Here is a 20,869-nt window from a genome sequence, read left to right on the forward strand (position 1 = left end):
GGTGATGTTATTGAAATCTACTCATATAGATGTTTCTGACATGTTGGGCATGGTAAAGACCTTGGTGTATGAATAAGAAAAGGAAGAGATTGTTATGGGCTCTCATATATTCAATTTTATGGAGCATATGGAAGACTAGAAGTGCTTTAGTTTTCAAAAGTTTTAGGAGCGGTCTAATGAAGATAGTCGATGATATTCAGTTAATCTCTTTAAATTGGTTGAAATATAGAGGGAGGTTTAGTTCTTTAAATTGGTTTGACTGGTGTAATTCTCCTATTTCCCTTGTTGTATGTTGTAACTTTTCTAGCGTCACATTAGTTTCGTGTTAATGTGATTCCATTGTTCAAAAAAATGTAGGTTGATATATTATAAAAGAATAAAGCTCAAATGAAATTAAAAAAAAAAACATACCAATAAAACTATGATGCTATTATAGAAAAACCTCAAAAAGCGTTGGTTTTTAGGCCTACGTAGGCAAAGCCTGTAGCTATAATGCGTTTGCTTTCCAATTAAAAAGATTGGACTAGGCAACCTTTCCGGTTGCGTTTTTTACCACGACCGAGCGTTCATAAGACTGGCATGAATGCTTGTGTGTGCGACTCTATTTTATAATTATAATTGTACTTATCAATTTTGTTTAATCTAACAGATAGAAAGTCAACTTATATTAGTATCTCATGATTTTATATTTTCCAAGATATTAATCTATATTTACAAATCTCAAAAGAACAGCGGAAATAATAACAAGTAATCGGACAAATCGTCTCATAAACTATGCCACATTATATGTAACACTCGGTTTTGAATTGCTTCATTATTCGGGGTCGTGGCCCGATCATCAGTTATCATAAGGCTTAGGGCCTTTGGGAAGAAAGGTTTAGAGCCATATGGATGCGGGTAATGTTGGTTATGTGATGAAAGGGTTTGGTTTGTGCTTTAGAGCCCAAGGGTATCGGTAAAGGCGTTGGTTCGGGCCTTTTATGAATTTTGGATTTGAGTTCGATTGGTTTTAAAGCAAAAGTAAGTTGATAGGAGTGTAGGGTTTCTCTTTACCTTTCTATAGATAAAAAGAACATCGAAAACGGATTAGGGATGCAAAAGTTATAATCATTTGAAGTTAGAAGGGTTTTGGACCAAACCGGGTACGTAAGGCGTACCAGGAGGGAACGCGGGGCGTTCATGGGCGAAATGGACGCGGATACTTTTGGGGAATGTTGAGCGGTCGTTGAGAACGCAGGGCGTTCGTAGGGCAGATGAAACCCCTAATTTAGGGTCTTGGACCCTATTTAAAGACCTTAACTCACATCCAACCCTCATTTCCTTCAGCCTTCATCCTCTCTAACCCTAAGAATGAAACCCTAGCCTCCATTTGAGTGATTCTTGAGCTTCAAAGTGATTTATGTGTATTTTAGTGCTTGAGGAGGAAGAAGGAACTTCTTTAAGAGTCATTGTTTGATTTAGAGTTTTTAGATCTAGGCCTTATGCAGCTAGATCTATCTTCTGGAGGTATAAAGTCTCAACATTGACAACTCTTTCATGTAGATCTAGCTAAGTGGTATTTTGTTATGGTTTTGATCCCTTTGAGGTGGTTCTTGTGAGTAGAAGTTACTCCAGAACCTTGGATCTTCACATTTGGTCCTTGTTGGGGTTATGGAGTCATAAAGTTTGGATCTTGATGAGTATAAACCTGCCATGCATGATTTGGTAATGTTTTGGTGAAGCTTGGGACTTAAGGTTTTGATTTAGGTCCCATTAAGTCATTCTAAGTCATAAAGTCAGGAACTTTATGACTTAAGAAGTCCCTTTGAATCAGATCTGGAAGTTTGGACGGAGGTCTTAAGGTATTAAGAAGTTTTTAAGACATTTTGGGGGTGATTTTGACCTTTGGAGTTCATCTTTGGTGTTGGGCTTCATTAATCCATGCAAAGGCTTAAAGCCTTCGATTTTATGGATCAAGTCACTTATATTTAGCTATTTTGAGGTGTTAGATGTTTGGCTTAAAGGATTAAGTCATTGGAATGACTTTTTGGGTGGCCTCTGGAAATGTCGTGCACACCGCTGGGGAACGGCGCATGTTCTGGATATGATGCCTATTTTTGGACCAACGACGTACGCCGTGCGTACAAGCCATGTACGTTATGGGTATGTTTGATCATATGGGAATTGGGCTTTTTGGACCATTGGACTTTGGGGCTTTGATTTTGGGCTTTGGTTGAGTTTTGGGCTTAATTGGTTGGGCTGAGGACTTTCATAAGTTGTATTTATTTATTGGGCTTGCCTTATTGGGCCTTAGTGGGCCCAATGGGCTTGAGCTATTAACTTCCCTTTTACAACATAGGAGGGAGGGGGCCTCCTTCCTAAAAAAAAGCCTTTCCGATTGCCTCAGCCCTTATCTCTTAAAGCTACGACATCCCTAGGCCTGATTAGTTGGACCGTTTATGGATTAATGGATTTGGTTTGAAACTCAATTGTTAATTGGGTGTTGTTTGTTTGATAGTGCGGCATTTCTAGGGGGTCTGCAGTCATAGATTATTCGTGGGTTCAGTTGTCGAGGTGAGTTTTCCTCACCTTACTTGCGGGTCGAAGGCACCAATGTCAGTCCTTTGGATTGTTCTCCTGGTTTTATCGTATGATTGAGTATTGTGATGATCTGTTAGATCTGTATCCTGGTAGATAGGATGATGTTATGCTTAGTGATATGCTAGATCTATATCCCGGTAGATAGGATGATGTTATGCTTAGTGATCTGTTCGATTTGCCTGTTATCTTTTCTGGCTATACGTTTACTTGTCGCATGTGTTGATTTAGTGTGGTACTGTACTACTTTGTGCTTCTAGTCAACAAACCCGATGATATTTATATCGGTATGTTATATGTATGCTTATCTGTTATGTATATATCGACATGGTTTCTGTGTAAGTTTGGGTTGAGGCAGTCATGTTTAGTGTTGAAGGACAACAAACCCAAGGCGGCCTGGATAGGTTGTAGGCCAGTAGGGCATACCATTTAGGCTGAAGGCCCGGAGAATGGTCCACACAGGCTGAAGGCCCGGTGAGGCGGTCCAGACATGTTGAAGGTTCTTTGAGCGGCCCAGACAAGCTGAAGGTCGGTGAGGCAGTCCAAACAGGATGTAGGCTCTGTATGCATGATGTTATTTGTATATGTTATCTATATGTGTGTTGATATTTTGGAGGAAACTCACTAAGCTTTGTGCTTACAGTTTTGTTATGGTTTCAGGTTCTTCAGATGATTTATGGCAAGGCGAAGGCGTGACCGTACACATCCTTGGTTTCACGACAAATTTTATCTTGGGATACTCTGATTTTGGATCATGTTTTGGGAATCAATGTTTTTGTAAACACTTTGTTAATAAATTGGTTGTTTTGAAAAGATTAAATTTGCTGAATTTTTTGGGATGTTACAAGTTGGTATCAGAGCCTTGGTTTGAGTGAATTGGAGGAACACTCGTATAAATTCAGTCTCAAACTAAGGAAGAAGAGTTTTAAAAATTATTTTCAAAGTAATGGTTTTAAAAATAACTTTCAAAGTCTCTTTCAAAATAACCAAAAGAGGATGTGATGTGTACGATCAGCCAGAGCCAGTAAGTTGACCCCAAATTACCACACTGTTATTTGATATAGTGATATTTTAGAGCAACATGCTAGTGATAAACTAGGGATCTTTAGGAATTGCATGATAGAAAGGCCTGATTATATAATTCCTGATAGCCTAGGGTTCCTCCTTATATGAAATTGACATCATTATTGTAGTTGCTTAGTGTATGCTTCATAGTTGTACATAACTAAGATTCTATAGCCTGAGAATATTTGGTTTGGCCTTATTTCCTATTCCTTGTCTGGTTGTGGGCTTAGGGTAGGATCGAGTATTCGATTGTCTATAGGATCCAGTGTTATGTATGGCTAGCATACACAAGTGTTGTAGGGTTGGTGGAAGTTTCATGAGTGGGTGCAATGTATAAGCGGGTCAACGTGATGAATGATTAGCCACTTTGGGGAGAGTGAGAGCAGAACGAAGGTGCACCCGTGGTATGGAGAGTTGGTGATCGAGGTTTTCAAGTATATCAATAATTAACCAAAAATTTTGTTTTTATATTAAATAGACCATCAGCCAAACATGTTTATTAAAACCATAAAAAGTTAAGAGTATATCAATAATTAACCAAAAATACATCAGATTCGAATAAGCGAAAAATCGTGGTGTGTGCAATGTGATCATCCCAAGCCCTTCCCATTCGAAACAAAAATATTTGAATCATAAAATGAAAACCATAAGCACAAAGCTAAGTGAGTCTCCCAAAATAACCCACACTATACATACAATGAGCCATGCCCGCTATCCATCGGGCTTGGCCCAACATTGAGCCCCGCCCGATACAGACATTTTAGTAACATGCAACGAGCCCCGCCCAACACATTTATCAAGCCTTAACTGGCATCGGGCCCTGCCGACATACATACAACACATGCAATTTTAACACAGACCACTAGCATACAAATAACAATAATTTATGGGTCGGAATTGGTGCCTTCGACCCGCCAACACTACGAGGAGACTCACCTCAATCTGTCGACAATCAAATAGATGCTCAGATTGCTGATCTGGAAAATCGCCGCACTAAATATGATCAAATAATACCCTAATTAATAATTAGGTCATAAACCATAATTGAAGGCCCAAATCCATAATCCTGACTCTTAGGGTAAAAGACCATTTTACCACTAAATGCTAAATTCACTCAATCAAAGCCCAAACCCTTAAAAAGGCCCAAAAAGCATCTTAGACCCACAACATGTAGCACACTCCGCGTTGTAACATCCTGAAATTCAGGTGCGTCTCTTAGACCCTTCTTCTTTTCCAAGTTGGCGAGTTTAACCCTTAAAAGAAATATTGTGGCAAATCAGTACGTTGGGCGTACTGAAGAGTACGTTGCGCGTACTCATGCGCTTAAGTTGGACGCGGACTCGCCTAGGTACGTTGGGCGTACCCAGGGTTACACTGGGCGTAGCAGGCCCAGATGCAAACCCTAATTTCTGGCTTGTGCACTATAAAAGGAATGTTAAGGCCTTATCCTTAGCCACCATTTCAAAGAGTGAAACCCTAATAGAGAGCTACCCTTCATTCCTAGATTGTGTGTGTGTGTTCTAAGCTTGAAAGTGCCATTTCAAGGTGGTGAAGGAGAACAGGAAGCCATTATATGAGCTAGAAGTTGGTGGACAAGAGTAGATCCGAGTTCTACAGAGGTTGGAGCTTCTTTCTGAGGTAAAAATCTCAAAGCTTTCCTTGTCATTTTTTATTTGTGCTTCTTGGACCAATTTTAGGGTTTTTGGTCCCAAGGTGGAGACTTTATGAGCAAATGGTCTCCATAGGCCTAGATCTGCCATATTTTAGGGTAATATGAGTTGTATGTTCATAAAAATCCTATCTTGGACGTGAATATTGAGCCATGCATAAGATCTAGACTTTATGAGGAAAAAGGATAGGTGTTAAAGTAATTAGGGACCTTTACAGCCATGCAAAGGCTTAAAGGTCTTGACTTTATGGATTAAGTGGCCTTAGAGAAGTCAGATTTGGAGTTTGAGTTCATGTCTTAACCGTTTAAGACCAAAATCCAAGAAAGGCTGAAACCGAGACTTACGTTGGGCGTAACTCTCAGAACGCGCAGCGTAAGGGGTTGAGACCCCGATTATGGATCGCCAGCGTACGCCCCGCGTACAGAGATGGTACACGTCGCGTACTGCCCCTGTTGACTTTCGTTGACTTTTAGGGTTTTGGTCAACATTTGGACTTTTGGGTCAGGGAAGGGTAAAATGGTCTTTTACCCTTCTGTGGGATTGTAGGAAGGGATTTATTCTAGCCTTTGAGAGCCATTATTTATTTGAGGGCACTGTTTATTTGATTAGGCAGGGGCTAGATCAGTGTTTTCGTGTGCGAGATTATCCGGGATACCCGAGGTGAGTCTTCTCACTATACATTACCTAGAGTGGTATTTATGTGTAGACCGGAGGGTCTTATATGTTATGTGTATGTATGAGATTATGTGCATTGTGTTATTTTTTATGCTATGTGTTGTATAGACCGGGCTGGAGGGCCCAACGAAATAGACTAGACCGAAGGGTCCAACGATACAGACTGGACTGAAGGGTCCGACGAGCTATGACCGGACCAGAGGGTCCAACGAGCTATGAGACTGGAGGGTCCCGCTGAGACACATCGATCGAAGGGTCGTACTGTAGCCTCGAGTGGCGTATGTGTTTTATGTGGTATTTTGGGGAACTCACTAAGCATTTATGCTTACAACTGTTGTGTTATATGTTTCAGGTACTAGCGAGGATCACGGGACGGCACCGACATGATTCGTACACACTCATAGAGTTTACGTTTTGAGATTCCGGGATGTGATTTTGTCATGATAACAGTGGATACATTATGTGTTGATATTATCTTGTGAATAAAAGGGTGTTTTAAAAATGAAAAATTGTTTTGTAAATTTACGTTGTTACAAGTTGGTATCAGAGCCTTGGTTTGAGGGATTCAGATGCACCTTCGGGCGTGTCTGAACTCAAACTGAGGATTTGAGGTAGTTTTTCATAAAATAAACAATTTTTCTAAGGAAGTAAAAGAGTCTGAGAAAAGCAGAAGGAAGTAGTGTGTACGATCAGCCAGCGTCCGAACGGTGATTTCCCTAAATACCCTTACGTTATGTGTTATGAGATATGTTATGATATGTTATGCATGCTAGAGTAGGCTAGGTATTCATATTAGGACTAGAGGGGCCTGATTTGTGATGCCTTAGCCTAGGAACATTTTTGCTGCTATTAGATGCTTGAGTGTGAGTAGGTAGCAGTGAGGAGCTTATGAGAGGTCTACCAAAGGGTAGCCTATGCTAGCAGGATGTAGAGTACTTGTGATCTGGGATCCAAGGAGGAGGACTTGGGGTGAATACTGATGCGGTGTGGACGGTAGTATAGGGCCCGTACTACCGAAGACACCGGATCAGTGCGCAGTCCCAGTAAGAATCCTTAGGGTACTAGGGAACAAGTAGGGTTGAGTTATCGAGTGCGAGTATGCTCGAGCGGATCTCTGATATTTTTATGTTGTATTTCAGAGAGACCCAACATATTAGTAGATAAAAATATACATTTGTATACATAGTTTAAAGAAAACCTGTATAACATGCTTGAATCAACACATATATCACATAACAGATGAGGCACACACACACATAACACATATCTCATAAAGAAATAAGCAGATCTATAAGATAGAAGAGAGTGAATACTCATTCACACATAACACAACCAATTATATACACATAGCACGTATTTTATATATAATACTTCGTATTATTGTATTTGGAAGAAATAACTACACACTCACTTGATCAGAAGACGATCCGAAAGCACTACGGCTTATAGAAGTAGCATTCCTCAGCAGATCTGGAAGATCTCCTCGAAAATCGAACTTCTCGCGGGCAGAGCTTCGACTCGGGAACCGTGCTTCTCGGGATCTTCGGGGTCTCGGGACTTGCCTCGGGGCTAGAGTATGATACCGGGACTTCGGGGTAGCTTCGGCACGAAAAACGATGCAAAAGACTAGAGAGAAGAGAAGAAAATGAACAAGAAATGAGGCTGCCTTCGGATCCTTTATATAGAGGCTGGAACCTCGGAGTACGCGGGGCGTACAGGCGTACGCAGCGCGTACGCGTCCGAAATCGTCATTGCATGCGTCATCCGAAGTGTCGACACTATCGTAGTTACGCGATAGCGTAACCTCGTACGCGGGGCGTACTCCGGATTACACCGGTGACACGGCTTCGGATAATACCTCCGATTTGAATTAAATAAAAATATAAAATGATTAATAAACTTCGGAAATTCATAACTTCTTCATACGAACTCCGTTTTCGACGTTCTTTATATCCACGGAAAGGTGAGACCACGCTCTACGACTTTCGTTTAGACTCCGTCGGCTAATTTTGACTTTATTTTTATTAATTATTTTTAATAGGTCGCGATAGAAACTTTAGTTATAAATTCATAACTTCTTCGTTTGACGTCCGTTCTCGCCTAACTTTTTATCGCTTCGATACCAACAATGAGATCTTCGATTCTCATTTAGATTGCTTCGGCTAACAACCGCTCGATCTCAATTCGAGTATTTCAGGCTGTATACCGCTAAGCCGGAACTTTGATAAATCATAACTTCCTCATACGAAGTCAGATTTGGGCGTTCTATATATATTCGGAAACCTCGTTTCGACTACTACAACATTAAACAAAGATATTAAGTTTATTTTACACTTAAATTTTGACGCTTATTTTTATTCTTAATTAATCAGACCACATAATTAAGCAATTAAGCACAAAACACATAATACTCAAATAATACATTCTTATTATTTCAAAACGGGTTACACAGGTTAACCTAGACTATTATATTGTTAAATATGGCAAGCCCGGAAACACAGGCGTTACAATGCAAACCCTAATTTCTGGCTTGTGCACTATAAAAGGAATGTTAAGGCCTTATCCTCAGCCACCATTTCAGAGATTGAAACCCTAATAGAGAGCTACCCTTCGTTCCTAGCTTGTGTGTATGTGTGTTCTAAGCTTGAAAGTGCCATTTCAAGGTGGTGAAGGAGAAGAGGAGGCCATTATAGGAGCTCGAAGTTGGTGGACAAGAGTAGATCCGAGTTTTACAGAGGTTGGAGCTTCTTTCTGAGGTAAAAATCTCAAAGCTTTCCTTGTCATTTTTTATTTGTGCTTCTTGGACCAATTTTAGGGTTTTTGGTCCCAAGGTGGAGACTTTATGAGCAAATGGTCTCCATAGGCCTAGATCTTCCATATTTCAGGGTAATATGAGTTGTATGTTCATAAAAATCCAATCTTGGACGTGAATATTGAGCCATGCATGAGATCTAGACTTTATGAGGAAAAAGGAAAGGTTTTAGAGTGATTAGGAACCTTTACAGCCATGCAAAGGCTTAAAGGTCTCGACTTTATGGATTAAGTGGCCTTAGAGAAGTCAAATTTGGAGTTTGAGTTTATGTCTTAACCGTTTAAGACCAAAATCCAAGAAAGGCTGAAACCGAGACTTACGCGGGGCGTAACTCTAAGAACGCGCAGCATAAGAGGTTGAGACCCCGATTATGGATCACCGACGTACGCCCCACGTACAGAGATGGTACATGCTGCATACTGCCCCCTGTTGACTTTCGTTGACTTTTAGGGTTTTGGTCAACGTTTGGACTTTTGGGTCAGGGAGGGGTAAAATGGTCTTTTACCCTTCTATGGGATTGTAGGAAGGGATTTAATCTAGCCTTTGAGAGCCATTATTTATTTGAGGGTACTGTTTATGTGATTAGGCGGGGGCTAGATCAGTGTTTTCGTGTGCGAGATTACCCAAGATACCCAAGGTGAGTCTTCTCACTATACATTACCTAGAGTGGTATTTATGTGTAGACCGGAGGGTCTTGTATGCTATGTGTATGTATGAGATTATGTGTATTGTGTTATATGTATGTTATGTGTTGTATAGACCGGGCTGGAGGGCCCAACGATATAGACCAGACCGAAGGGTCCAACGATACAAACTGGACCGAAGGGTCTGACGAGCTATGACCAGACCAGAGGGTCCAACGAGCTACGGGACTGGAGGGTCCCGCTGAGACACATCGACCGGAGGGTCGTATTGTAGCCTCGAGTGGCGTATGTGTTGTATGTTGTATTTTGGGGAACTCACTAAGCATTTATGCTTACAGCTGTTGTGTTATATGTTTCAGGTACTAGCGAGGATCACGGGAAGGCGCTGACATGATCCGTACACACTCATAAGGTTTACGTTTTGAGATTCTGGGATGTGATTTTGTTATGATAACAGTGGATACATTATGTTTTGATATTATCTTGTGAATAAAAGGGTGTTTTAAAAATGAAAAATTGTTTTGGAAATTTACGTTGTTACACGCGTACCCAGGTTAACCACAAACGAGCTTCAGACCCGGTACGCACAACGTACTCAAAAGTACGCCCAACGTACTGGTCAGAGCCCCAATTCCTATTCAAATGTCTTAATCCATTAAGACTTTAATGTCCAAACCTCATATCTACATCTAATAAGGTCTTACTCCATAAAGTTGGCAACTTTACTCACTTTCATGTCTTAATGGGACCCAACACTAAACCCTGGGTCCAAAACTTCATAAAAAGGCTAACACTCAAGCATGGGTGAACTTTAACCCTCAATATCTGGTTTTTATGACTCTGTGCACTCCAAAATGTTCAGAAGGACAACTCAAATGGTATGGAGTAGTCTATACTCCATAAGACCAAGGTTTTGGGACAAATAAGTGCATAAACAAGGACATAATGAGATCTAGAACAAAGAACCCCAAGGTATGAACTTGATACCTTCTAAAGATGCACAAGAAGGTGTGGAATCTAGATCCAAGGGCTTAAATGCACCACTCCTTCTTCAAAGAACTTCCTTCACCACCAAGAAACCACCCGAAAACATCACAATAAGGCTCAAGAACTCCCAAAAGAGGGATATGGTTTTGTGGGATATCTTCTAGGGTAAGGAGGCTGACGAGGGGGCAACCTCAAGCTCCATAATGATGCTTAAATAGGGTCCAAACTCTAAAAATTAGGTTTTGCCCCTGACCACGTACGCCCAACATACATGCTCCATCCTAAATTTTCATTTAACCCCCTAGGGACCAAAATTTCAAACTATATTTATACCAAAGGATCAAAATGAAAATACCTTAAATTGGGTGTTACACTAATGGTCGAGTTCTCATACAACAATAGCTACCACACCAGTATCAATCGGCTACCCTTTGAGATGCTTTATGGGAGGAGATTTCAGACCCATGTTTGTTGAGGCAATCTCAAGTATCGACTTGTGGGGAGTACTGACGTAATACTCAAGACTACAAAGTTGTTCGACAGGTACGTGATCAGCTGCGAACTACGCATAGTTTCCTAAAGAGCTATACGACCGGCGACGATCGGACCTTGAGTTCTAGGTTGGAGATCTGGTTCTTTTGAAGGCGTCACATTGGAAAGGTGTCATTCGATTCCAAAGGCTAGTCAAGTTAGGCCCCCGGTTTATTAGACCCTTCATGATTATTACTCGGGTGGGCAAGGTTGCATATCGATTGGACCTACTGGATGAGCTTAGTCAGATCCACAACACTTTCTATGTCTCTCAATTGAGGAAGTGTTTAGCTGATGATTCAGTAGTGGCTCCCTTGGATGACATTCAAGTTGATGAGCGCCTAAACTACATAAAGAGACTGATTATGATTCTCGAAAGGAAGACAAAGACCATGCACAACAAAGTGTTGAACCTGGTGAAAGTGCAATGGCAACATCAGAAGGGATAAGAGTGGACATGGGAGCTTGAGGAGGAGATAAAGAGGCATTACCCGAACTTATTTTCAGCAGCGGACTTCGAGGACGAAGTCTGATTCCAGTGGGGGAGAGTTGCAACACCTAGTTCCTATGTACATTTCCTTAAATTAATTAAGTTTACTTATTTTTTAAATATTCTTTGTACGCGGGGCATAGTTACCGAGTTACGTAGGGCGTAACTCATTAACTTGGACGCATGACTTAATGCAATATGCAGGGCGTACTCAAGTTATGCAGGACATACCGTGCAGGGTGAAAACCCTAATTTTGGAGTCTTGGACCCTATTTAAGGACCTTAATCTCTTTGATGCCCTTCTTACCATCAATCTCCACCCTCTCCATTGGTCCTCTTGAAACCTTAACCCTATTTGTGAGAGTTTTAGGCCTTTGTGTGATTTTTGGTGTGTTTTTAGTGAAGAAGGAGAACTTGGAAGGTGTGCTTGGAGTCCATAGCTTGTAGATCCAGACTCTACTATTCTTCAACATCTTCAAGAAGGTATAAAGTCTAAACCTTGTTGATCCTTTTGTTAGATTTATCTTGTGGTACTTTGTATGAGTTTTTGTCCCTTAATCTTGGATCTAGGGATTTTGAACAATTCCAAGACTCATGAAGAATTTCTCTCACCATTCTGAGCTTTATGAACCAAAAAAATGGGATCTTGGTCACTCCCATTCAACCATGCTGGATCTATTGAGCTTTTGGATCATGATTAAGACTTAGGGTTTGGTTTTGTACTCCTTGTAGCCATGCAAATGCATAAAGGTTGTGACTTTATCATTTAACACATTCATGAGGTTCATATATGAGATTTGGATGTTTGGTCTCAAGATATTAAGGTCTTAATAAGAAAATTGGCAAACAACTAGATTACGCAGGGCGTAATCTTAACTACGTAGCGCATAGCTTGATTTGGCCCCGTTTTCCATCAGCAGACTCTACGCGGTGCGTAGAGGACGCGTACGCATGGCGTAACCCTAGAAGTCCAATTTTTGGTCTTTTTTGGATGTTAGGTCTTGATGGGTGGTACCTAACTATAGAAGGGTAAAATGGTCTTTTACTCATGTAGGTCAATCGGAACCAAGACTCGTGTATGGGGTTGTTACATAATTCTAATTAGGGTTTACGGTATGTTATTCAGTGCGGGGAGTTTCAGTTTAGGTAGCTCAAGTGTATGATTCGTTTTTCTGACAACAGATTGAGGTGAGTCTTCTTACTGTACTTATGGGTCGAAGGCACTAATGTCGGCCCATTAGATTGTGCTAATTAACTTTGTGACTCCTGCATGTTTTGTTAGGTTGGGCACATAATTATTTATGTTGGGCTGGGCCCATTTGTATGATGGGATAGACCAATTATTATACATGCTGGGTTGGGCCCATTATCAAGTAGGTTGGGTTAGGCCCATGATTATGCTGGGTTGGGCCCATTTATGTATGTTGGGTTGGGTGCATTTAGTTATGTGTTGGGCTGGGCCCATTTATATGATATGTGATATTTTAGGGGAAAACTCACTAAGCTTTGTGTTTACAGTTTTGTGGTTTAACATTTTCAGGTACTTCCAGTTCGAAAGAGAAGGGTACGACATGATTGCATCATATCTACTAGAGATTCACATTTATATTTGACACTTTGATGTCCTTTTGGAAACATTATTGACAATGATGATCTTCTATGAAAAATACATTGGATGTTTATTATTTTAAATGAAAAAATTTCTATGAGTTTTGTGACGTTACAAATGTTAAAAACATATATAAAATAGTACAAACTAGGGAAGAGGCCGCTCGTTGCACGGGTCAGATTTTTTTTTCGATATTTGGTGGGTTATTTTCACGAAAACGTACAACGTTGTGCAAGGAAAACAGGGACAATTTATTTGCCCCGTGAAGATTTTTCTTTATATTAAATAGTTAGACATCATCCACATGTTCTCCACTATTTGACATAATCGAAAAAATGGTAATATTAATGTAATATAACATGAAGAGGAAACAACCTTATCTTAACTAAAAAGTTGACTTAAGAAAACGTTACATAAAAAAAAGGTTACATCAACTTCTAACTCTCTTAAAAAGAATCCCTACATATCGAGGTGTTTATGCAACAATATGGTAATCTGAAGCCTCTGATTTGGGCTTCCCAATCCTTTCCTTCTTGTCGATTGTGTCACTAATCTCTATATCTAAGGAGCCTTGCTCATCTCGTTACATGTATATATGAAATTCCCATTATGGCCCTCAATCAATGAATCAATTACGTGAGGAATATAACATGAATGAAATATGTAATTGTGACTCACAACGGTTGTTTCATCTATTTAGAAAAATAAAATGTATCATACCCACATTTCCACTTTTCCTTACCAAACCTAACGGTTCTAAAAAAGCCTCTATATATATTTTTTAATGTTAAAACAAGGTGCAGGGGCAATATTGTCCTACAACTACATAAATTGTTTTTTATTAATATGAAAAACAATGTTCAGAGGCAATATCGTCCAAAAACTGTCAGAATATAATTTTTTTAATATAAAAACAGTGCAGCGGGTGTAAAAAATTAATTTTACTAATAAAAAAAATGTGCAGGGGCAATATGGTCCTAAAAATTTAAAATTTGAATTTTATTAATATAAAAACAGTTTTCGGGTGCAATTTTTAAGTTTACCACCTTACCCTTAGGCAAAAACCGAGAAAAATCAGTACAATCATCAACTTGCAAAAATCCAATGATCAAATTATAATTTTAGAATTATCAAGTCCTTGCTATCTGAAACATAACAGATGTCAAAATAGAGTAAAATTACCTACATGCCCTTATTCAATCTATTAATTGTTACTTAAAATAATTGAAATTTTCTAAACACTTAACCTAACACTATCGGCACAACATGTAATTACAACTGATGATGAATATTATTTTAAGAAAATTATGTTTTACCCTTTCTAGTATTAGTACATCCCAAAGCCAGTTATAATTTTAACTCCTTCTATCACCAACTACTTTTAACATTGTAATTTTGTTGAAAGTGGTAAATTTTAAATGAAAATTCCAAGGTAAATCTAAACATAATTGAAGTTATTCGAAAAATTTAGTGTTTTTTGTTATCAACACATTTTAGTTAGCCAGTTTTGAAACGTAGTAGACCCGTTATTTACCAACGTCATTAGACAACCAAGTTGGTCATTAAAAATGTCTAGAATGGATGGTTCTACTTAAAAATGTAAAAAATTAAAAGGTAAAAAAAAGATAATCAAATACTTGTTTGAGTGTGGTTAAGTTGAATGAGAGTTTTACTCATTTGGATTTTGGTTGAAAACAAAGCCTAAGAAAAATAACCTTTGACTTTAGTGTTTGTGCAAGATCATGATTTTCATTTGTAACTTCAATCGAGAGGTCTCCCTTCTAGCAAGAGAAGATACATTAAAACCCACATATGCTAATAAGATGAGCTCAATAATCTCTTCTCTTATAGCCAATTTATACTATAGTATCTAAATCTAACTATTTTTGGCCAAAATTATCAGAATATGGCTTAAATCACAATCATCAGTTCAAATGCACACCAAAATACTCCTTACTGTCGGATACTGAAACACCTCAACTAATTTGCTTATTCCTCTATGCAAAATGATATAGGACTGTGACAAAGGAACACAAAATTACTTCAAATGCGTTATAAAATCAAAATTGTGGGGCTTACTCATGTTGATGTTGGTGGGATGTTGGCACCGAGGCTGAAAACAAATAAATGAACAGGTCAATATACTCAAAAGGATACTAATCGCTCATAAGTAAGCTTTAAGTTGACAACTTTTTTTTTGAAAATGGTATCATAATAAATAATTGAGGTGATTATACCTCTGGAGAAAGGTTTTAAAGAAACGTAGAGATGGTGTATGGAGGATTGAAGGGTCAGATTGGCAACTGTCGACGAAGAGTTTGAGTTCTTTATCTTGGAATCATCCATGACAGTCGTCTGCTTCTCCGCTCAAATTTGGGATTTTTTGAGGAACAGTGTAAAGACCCCTCATATGCACCGTTAATTGGAGAAGAAATTTTGAGTAGCTATATGATGATAGAGGCAAAAGTGCAAACCCAACATGTGGTTCTCTTGACCTAGATGCGATTTTGCAAACTGAACATGGAATAGGAAGCAAGAATTCAAATCTTTGGGCAAAAGAGAAGATGAAAACCATTAGAGGGGACGAATTGAGGATTCTCTTAGTAGTATCTGATCTTGAGCAAACTTCAATCATCTAGAGGTAGGCCATTTAGGGTTTGATCGATAGCAATTCCATTACAGCCTTTTCTCTTTCATGTAGTTGCTCCTTTATACACCCACATTCTAAGACATCGACGACGAAGGGTGGAATCAGAAGAAGTTTAGAAAAGCAAAACCGACATAGGTGTGAAAAAGAAGAGACCTGAATGTTAGAGGAAGACGGTGTACAGTGAGGGTCGTTGTCTGATCGATCGGTGCCTTTTGGAGATAAATTTGTTTCCAGAAGTGATGGCGGTGGGTGGACAGCCATCGGAAGATAGAGCAGGACACGTTCCATCCAATCGATTTTAGGGTAAATACACGTGTTATTCGTTTGCGAAGTCGGTGGAAAAATTATAGATTACCGTTCATAAGTTGTCCAATCTATATAAATTAAAAAATTAAAATGAAAAAAAATTACAACCAATAACAAGGAAGAACTGTTCAAGTGGACCTTTAAAATTAGTATATATATAAATAACAAAATCTTAAGCTTAATGAATAATGTAAAACAAAATAAAACAATCAACATATATGTATAACAATCAAAAATCATGAAAATATAACAACTAAAAATAACTCAATTATATTTATCAAATATTGTCATCTATAAACAAATATAAACTACTCATGAAGATGCTAATCTAAAGTAATAAAATAAGCACATATACACTTATAAATATTTTATTTTGTATACATATATCTATATATATGTCTGTAGTAGAAATCAAGTTGTTAGCACCATATTCTTTTTAAACCTATAATTTTTTTCAACTTATTTAATAACTACTATAACTTAAATGTATTTTTAACCAATTAAAAACTCTATAACTCAAGAGTTTTTAACTTCTGATGTTTATTGGGTCTTATGACACTTAATTGGTTTATATATATATATATATATATATATATATATATATATATATATATATATATATATATATATATATATATACTTGGTGTATATCCGCACAAAGCGGGTGACGACAATTATTACTGTTTCAATGAATGATTTTTTTAATTCAGAAAGTTTTATTTGATTGTTTCAACGGCTATAAATTTTATGGCTGATATGTTAGAAATTTTCGTGCTCAACCTTTAGGCAAACATCATGCCCACGTTAAAAAAGAAAAAAAAATAAATGATATTTCTTTCCTTAAATATTTTTATTGATTATTTTTCATCATAATTAGTTTTTTTAATAAAAAGATGAGTGGTTTGTGCATAACAGATTTATACATTAAGTTATCAATAATGTGCCTCTTAAATTTCAATAAAAGTTAAACATGATTTATAATATACTTAAGATAGTTAAGATATATCCTTTGTTTATATTATTTTTATTATTATTATTTCATTTATTATTACCATTTTATAATTTGAACAACTTAACTCATTTTATATCAGAACTTTAAATATATAAAGTTTGGTGTATTAGAATATATCGTTAACATCGTTTAAGTTTTATCAACCTTCAAATATAACTTTTTATTTCAATCAAACATAAACAAATGACATATTCAACAACTTTTGTTTTTGCTTTAAAATGTCATTGTTTTTACTCCATTATAAAATAACTTTTAGGCATATATTCTTAATAGAAGATATCAATTTTATTATCTTTACCATAATATTAATATCGTTTTTTACTATCGGATACATTACACAAAATATCGTGTCTTAAAAGATTAACTAAACTATTGTTTAGTCAATTTCATTGACAAATGCATGTTTATAAAAGTCTCTGATAAAGATATGGAAAATGACATAAAAATATAGGAAAATTGTAAATTTTAACATATTTTAACTTAATTGTTATCCTACATAATACATCTCGATTCACCTAGTTACTTTAATGTTGACGGCAAGGCCGATTCTAAGGATTCAAATGCCCAAGACGAAACGGATAAAAAAGGCCCTTAGACCTTAACGTGTAACAATGTAAGGAATTAAATTACGTAAACTAATTTTTTTATTAAAATGACGATAAACCTTATAGTAATAAACATAGCAAAATCATAGTATTTTAATGACTAATAACATATCCTAACAGCTAACCGACAATCCTTGAAGCTCTCCTAGCATTCTTGATTGCAAATTGGTTAATCAACTGTTCGTAGTCTATATTCACTAAGATTTCGTTCTCGATAGATATCATCGCCAAACCGCTAAGTCTTTCTTGAGTCATTGTGGAGCGTAAGTAAGATTTCACAAATTTCAATTTGGAAAAACTCTTTTCTGCAGATGCGACCGTTATTGGAATAGTCAACAATATTCTATATGCAATGCTTGCATTTGGGAAATAATCAAGTTCTTTCAAAAACTTCAAAACATCTATAGGGTTGCTAAATTCATTGGTTTCCAATGTCTCAAATAATTTCAACTCTGTATAAAGTTTTTCGGCATCAATATCCGATCTTTCTTCAAACTTGAGTGCTTTTTCAAGACGATAACAATATAACTTAAGATCTTTATCTTCAATTCCCCTCAAATTATGTGTAAATAAAAACCAAAAACTTTATCATACTCTTTGAATTGTTCAAATCTTGTCTCAAGAGAAGAAATAGCTTGATCAACAATGTATAAGAAATAGTTGACTTTGAAATTCTCTTTAGGTGTAAATGAAACTTCTTCGCTACTTGAGCTCTCATCAAACCTTTTTTCCTTTCAATCGAATGCTTTTGTGGAAATATTGGATCAATACCCATTTCAACAGCAATTTCCTTAGTTTCAACAATCGCTTTTGAAAAACCATTCTCTCTATAATCCTTGAAGTACCCAATCAATTTGTTTATTTCTGTAATAGCATTATCAAGATGCATATCCATTGATTGTAACTTCTTACTCACAATATTCACATGATTTAGTACTTCATACCAAACACAATTGATACCACAAATTCAAAGTCACTAAGTTCTTTTTCTGCTAGTGAAGTTGCTTCACTTGCAATTGCAGCATCATTATCTTTTTCTCCAACTTGAAGTAAAGCTTCACGTACATCAACAAGTTGCATTTTAATAGCCTTTACACTCTCAACCCGGCTTTCCCAACGAGTTTGACATAATGACTTAAGACTCCATGATTTAACATTATCTTTCAAAATTTCCCACCTCTTAGTAGAATTTGCAAAGATAATATAAATACGTTGGATGAATCTAAAAAAGTTCTTTCCTTTAACACACTTGTTAGCCATATCACATAATGTTAGATTAAGAGAATGATAACCACAAGGAGTGTAAAATGCTCTAGGATTTATATCTAAAAATCTCTTTTGCACTCCTTGGTGTTTTCTTTCATGTTTGCTCCGTTATCATAGCCTTGACCACGCATATCATCAATTTGAAGACTAAGAGACTTTAACTCCTCAAGTGTAATATCAAATAATCCTTTTCCGGAGGTATCATCAACATTCAAAAAACCTAAAAAGGATTCCTCGATAGTAACAAAATTATATGATAACTTTAAATACCTCACTATTATAGTCATCTGTTCTTGGTGACTTGAATCAGGAGTACAATCAAGTATGATTGAGTAGTACTTTGCTTCCTTTATCTTCTTGACAAGTTCTTTTTTAATTTCTTCAGCTAGCAAAGATATTAGTTCGTTTTGGATTAGGTGGCCAAGATAATGCACATGAAGCCCTTCACTTGTGATGCATCGCACATGCTCTTTGATAACCGAGTCAAACTCTTCCAACATTTCAATGAAACCCAAAAAAATTCCATTACCTGTTAAATACAATTATCAAATAAGAAGTGGAATCAGTCATCATAATTAACAAAAATATTTTTGGTGGAACTGGAACAAAAAAAATACAATTTATAGTTACCTTTTTTATACAACTTTTCATTAGATCCACGAAATGCTAAATTATGTTTAGCAAGAAACTTCACCGCTGCAATAATTCTTAAAAGCACTTGTTTCCAGTAATTTATTTCTTTCTTGAACTACTCATGTTGAACTTTATCAATTGTTTCGTTCAAGTTCAATCTTTTACGCATGTCAAACCACTTATTCCTATTTGTAAGATGATTCAATGAAATTTCGTGTTCTTTAAACCTAGTGGTAACATGGTGCCAATATGCATAACCTCCACCATCCAATTTACCTTTCGGAATCCCTTTTCTAAACACTTTACAACAAAAACAAAATACCCTATCTAGCTCTTTCGAATATACTAACCATTTTATATCACACTTCTCCAAATTTGATAAAGTTCTTGTATATAAAGTTGCAGAAAATCGTCTACCAAATTTATCATAGGGACCATACATAATACTATTATCTCTTTTAGGACCTTTCCCAACCAAAATTTTAATCTCATCATAATTAAGTTTTTCCCACCTTCTTGGATCATATATATCAACAAGCTCTTTAACAGGCTCATCCTTTTCTGTCTCTTCTACTTCTACATGCTCTTGATCTTCAATGTGCTTTTCAACATGCACTTCAATGTGCTCTTCATCATGTTCTTCAATGTGCTCTTCAATAGGTTGTCTATGGATAAACTTATCTAGAGCACTGACGTCGACCTTTCTCTTTTCTTCATCTAGTTTTCTCTTTTTACGTTTTTGGTAACCGGATGGTTGTTTAGACTTAATCACTACAAGTTCATTAGTTTCAACTTTCAACATTCAAGCAAATGCAATAAACATAATTTGATAAAAAAATTTACAATAAACATAAACTTATAATTTAAACTACTAAACTGATTTCTATGAATCTTATAAACTAATATATATTCATTCACTATTCTATTAAATTGATTTCTATAGTAGATAAACCAATAATAAAATATTAAATTCATTCAATATTCAATTAAACAGATAATCTATGAAAGTATGAATCATTCAAGTATGCAATTGACAACTATAAACTTGATAATCCTACATGATTGGCTGATAATCCTTAATTTCTCAATTCTCATAAATCTTAGTATCTTACCTGATCGTCAAGACGTCTACCCTTGTTGAATCGTTGAGTCGTTGATTGAGTTGCTGTCTAGACGTTTACCCTTGTTGATCGCTTTTTTTGTGAACAAACGAAATTGATCGACTAAATTATGCTATCGGCTTCTGTTTCATGCCTTTGTTTCGTTCCATTCTTTTCTACCAAATTATTGGGCTGCCAGCTGCAAATTGTATATACTAAAAAAAATTGGGCCCCTCA

At 36.9% G+C, this 20,869-nt stretch overlaps 1 protein-coding gene across 1 annotated transcript; it reads right to left on the minus strand.

The window, feature by feature from the left end:
- Positions 1-17,753: 17,753 nt before the first annotated feature.
- LOC111901082 (uncharacterized) lies at positions 17,754-18,893 on the minus strand. Its single transcript, XM_023896950.1, has 3 exons — positions 18,578-18,893; positions 18,228-18,497; positions 17,754-18,175 (listed from the first exon to the last, which is right to left on the minus strand). Exons 1-3 carry the CDS (start codon positions 18,891-18,893, stop codon positions 17,754-17,756), a joined length of 1,008 nt encoding a protein of 335 aa, XP_023752718.1.
- Positions 18,894-20,869: the final 1,976 nt, after the last annotated feature.

The sequence above is a fragment of the Lactuca sativa genome, chromosome 6 (genome assembly GCF_002870075.4).
Source record: "Lactuca sativa cultivar Salinas chromosome 6, Lsat_Salinas_v11, whole genome shotgun sequence".
NCBI classification, from domain to species: Eukaryota; Viridiplantae; Streptophyta; class Magnoliopsida; order Asterales; family Asteraceae; genus Lactuca; species Lactuca sativa.

Bases quoted from the DNA above. Each gene is read 5' to 3' on its own strand.
- LOC111901082 (XM_023896950.1), bottom strand. From the start codon at position 18,893: ATGGCTAACAAGTGTGTTAAAGGAAAGAACTTTTTTAGATTCATCCAA. The intron at 18,498-18,577 runs GTATGAAGTACT...ATGCTATTACAG, and splicing joins TGTGGTATCAATTGTGTTTG to AAATAAACAAATTGATTGGG. The intron at 18,176-18,227 runs GTATGATAAAGT...GGGGAATTGAAG, and splicing joins AGATTTGAACAATTCAAAGA to ATAAAGATCTTAAGTTATAT.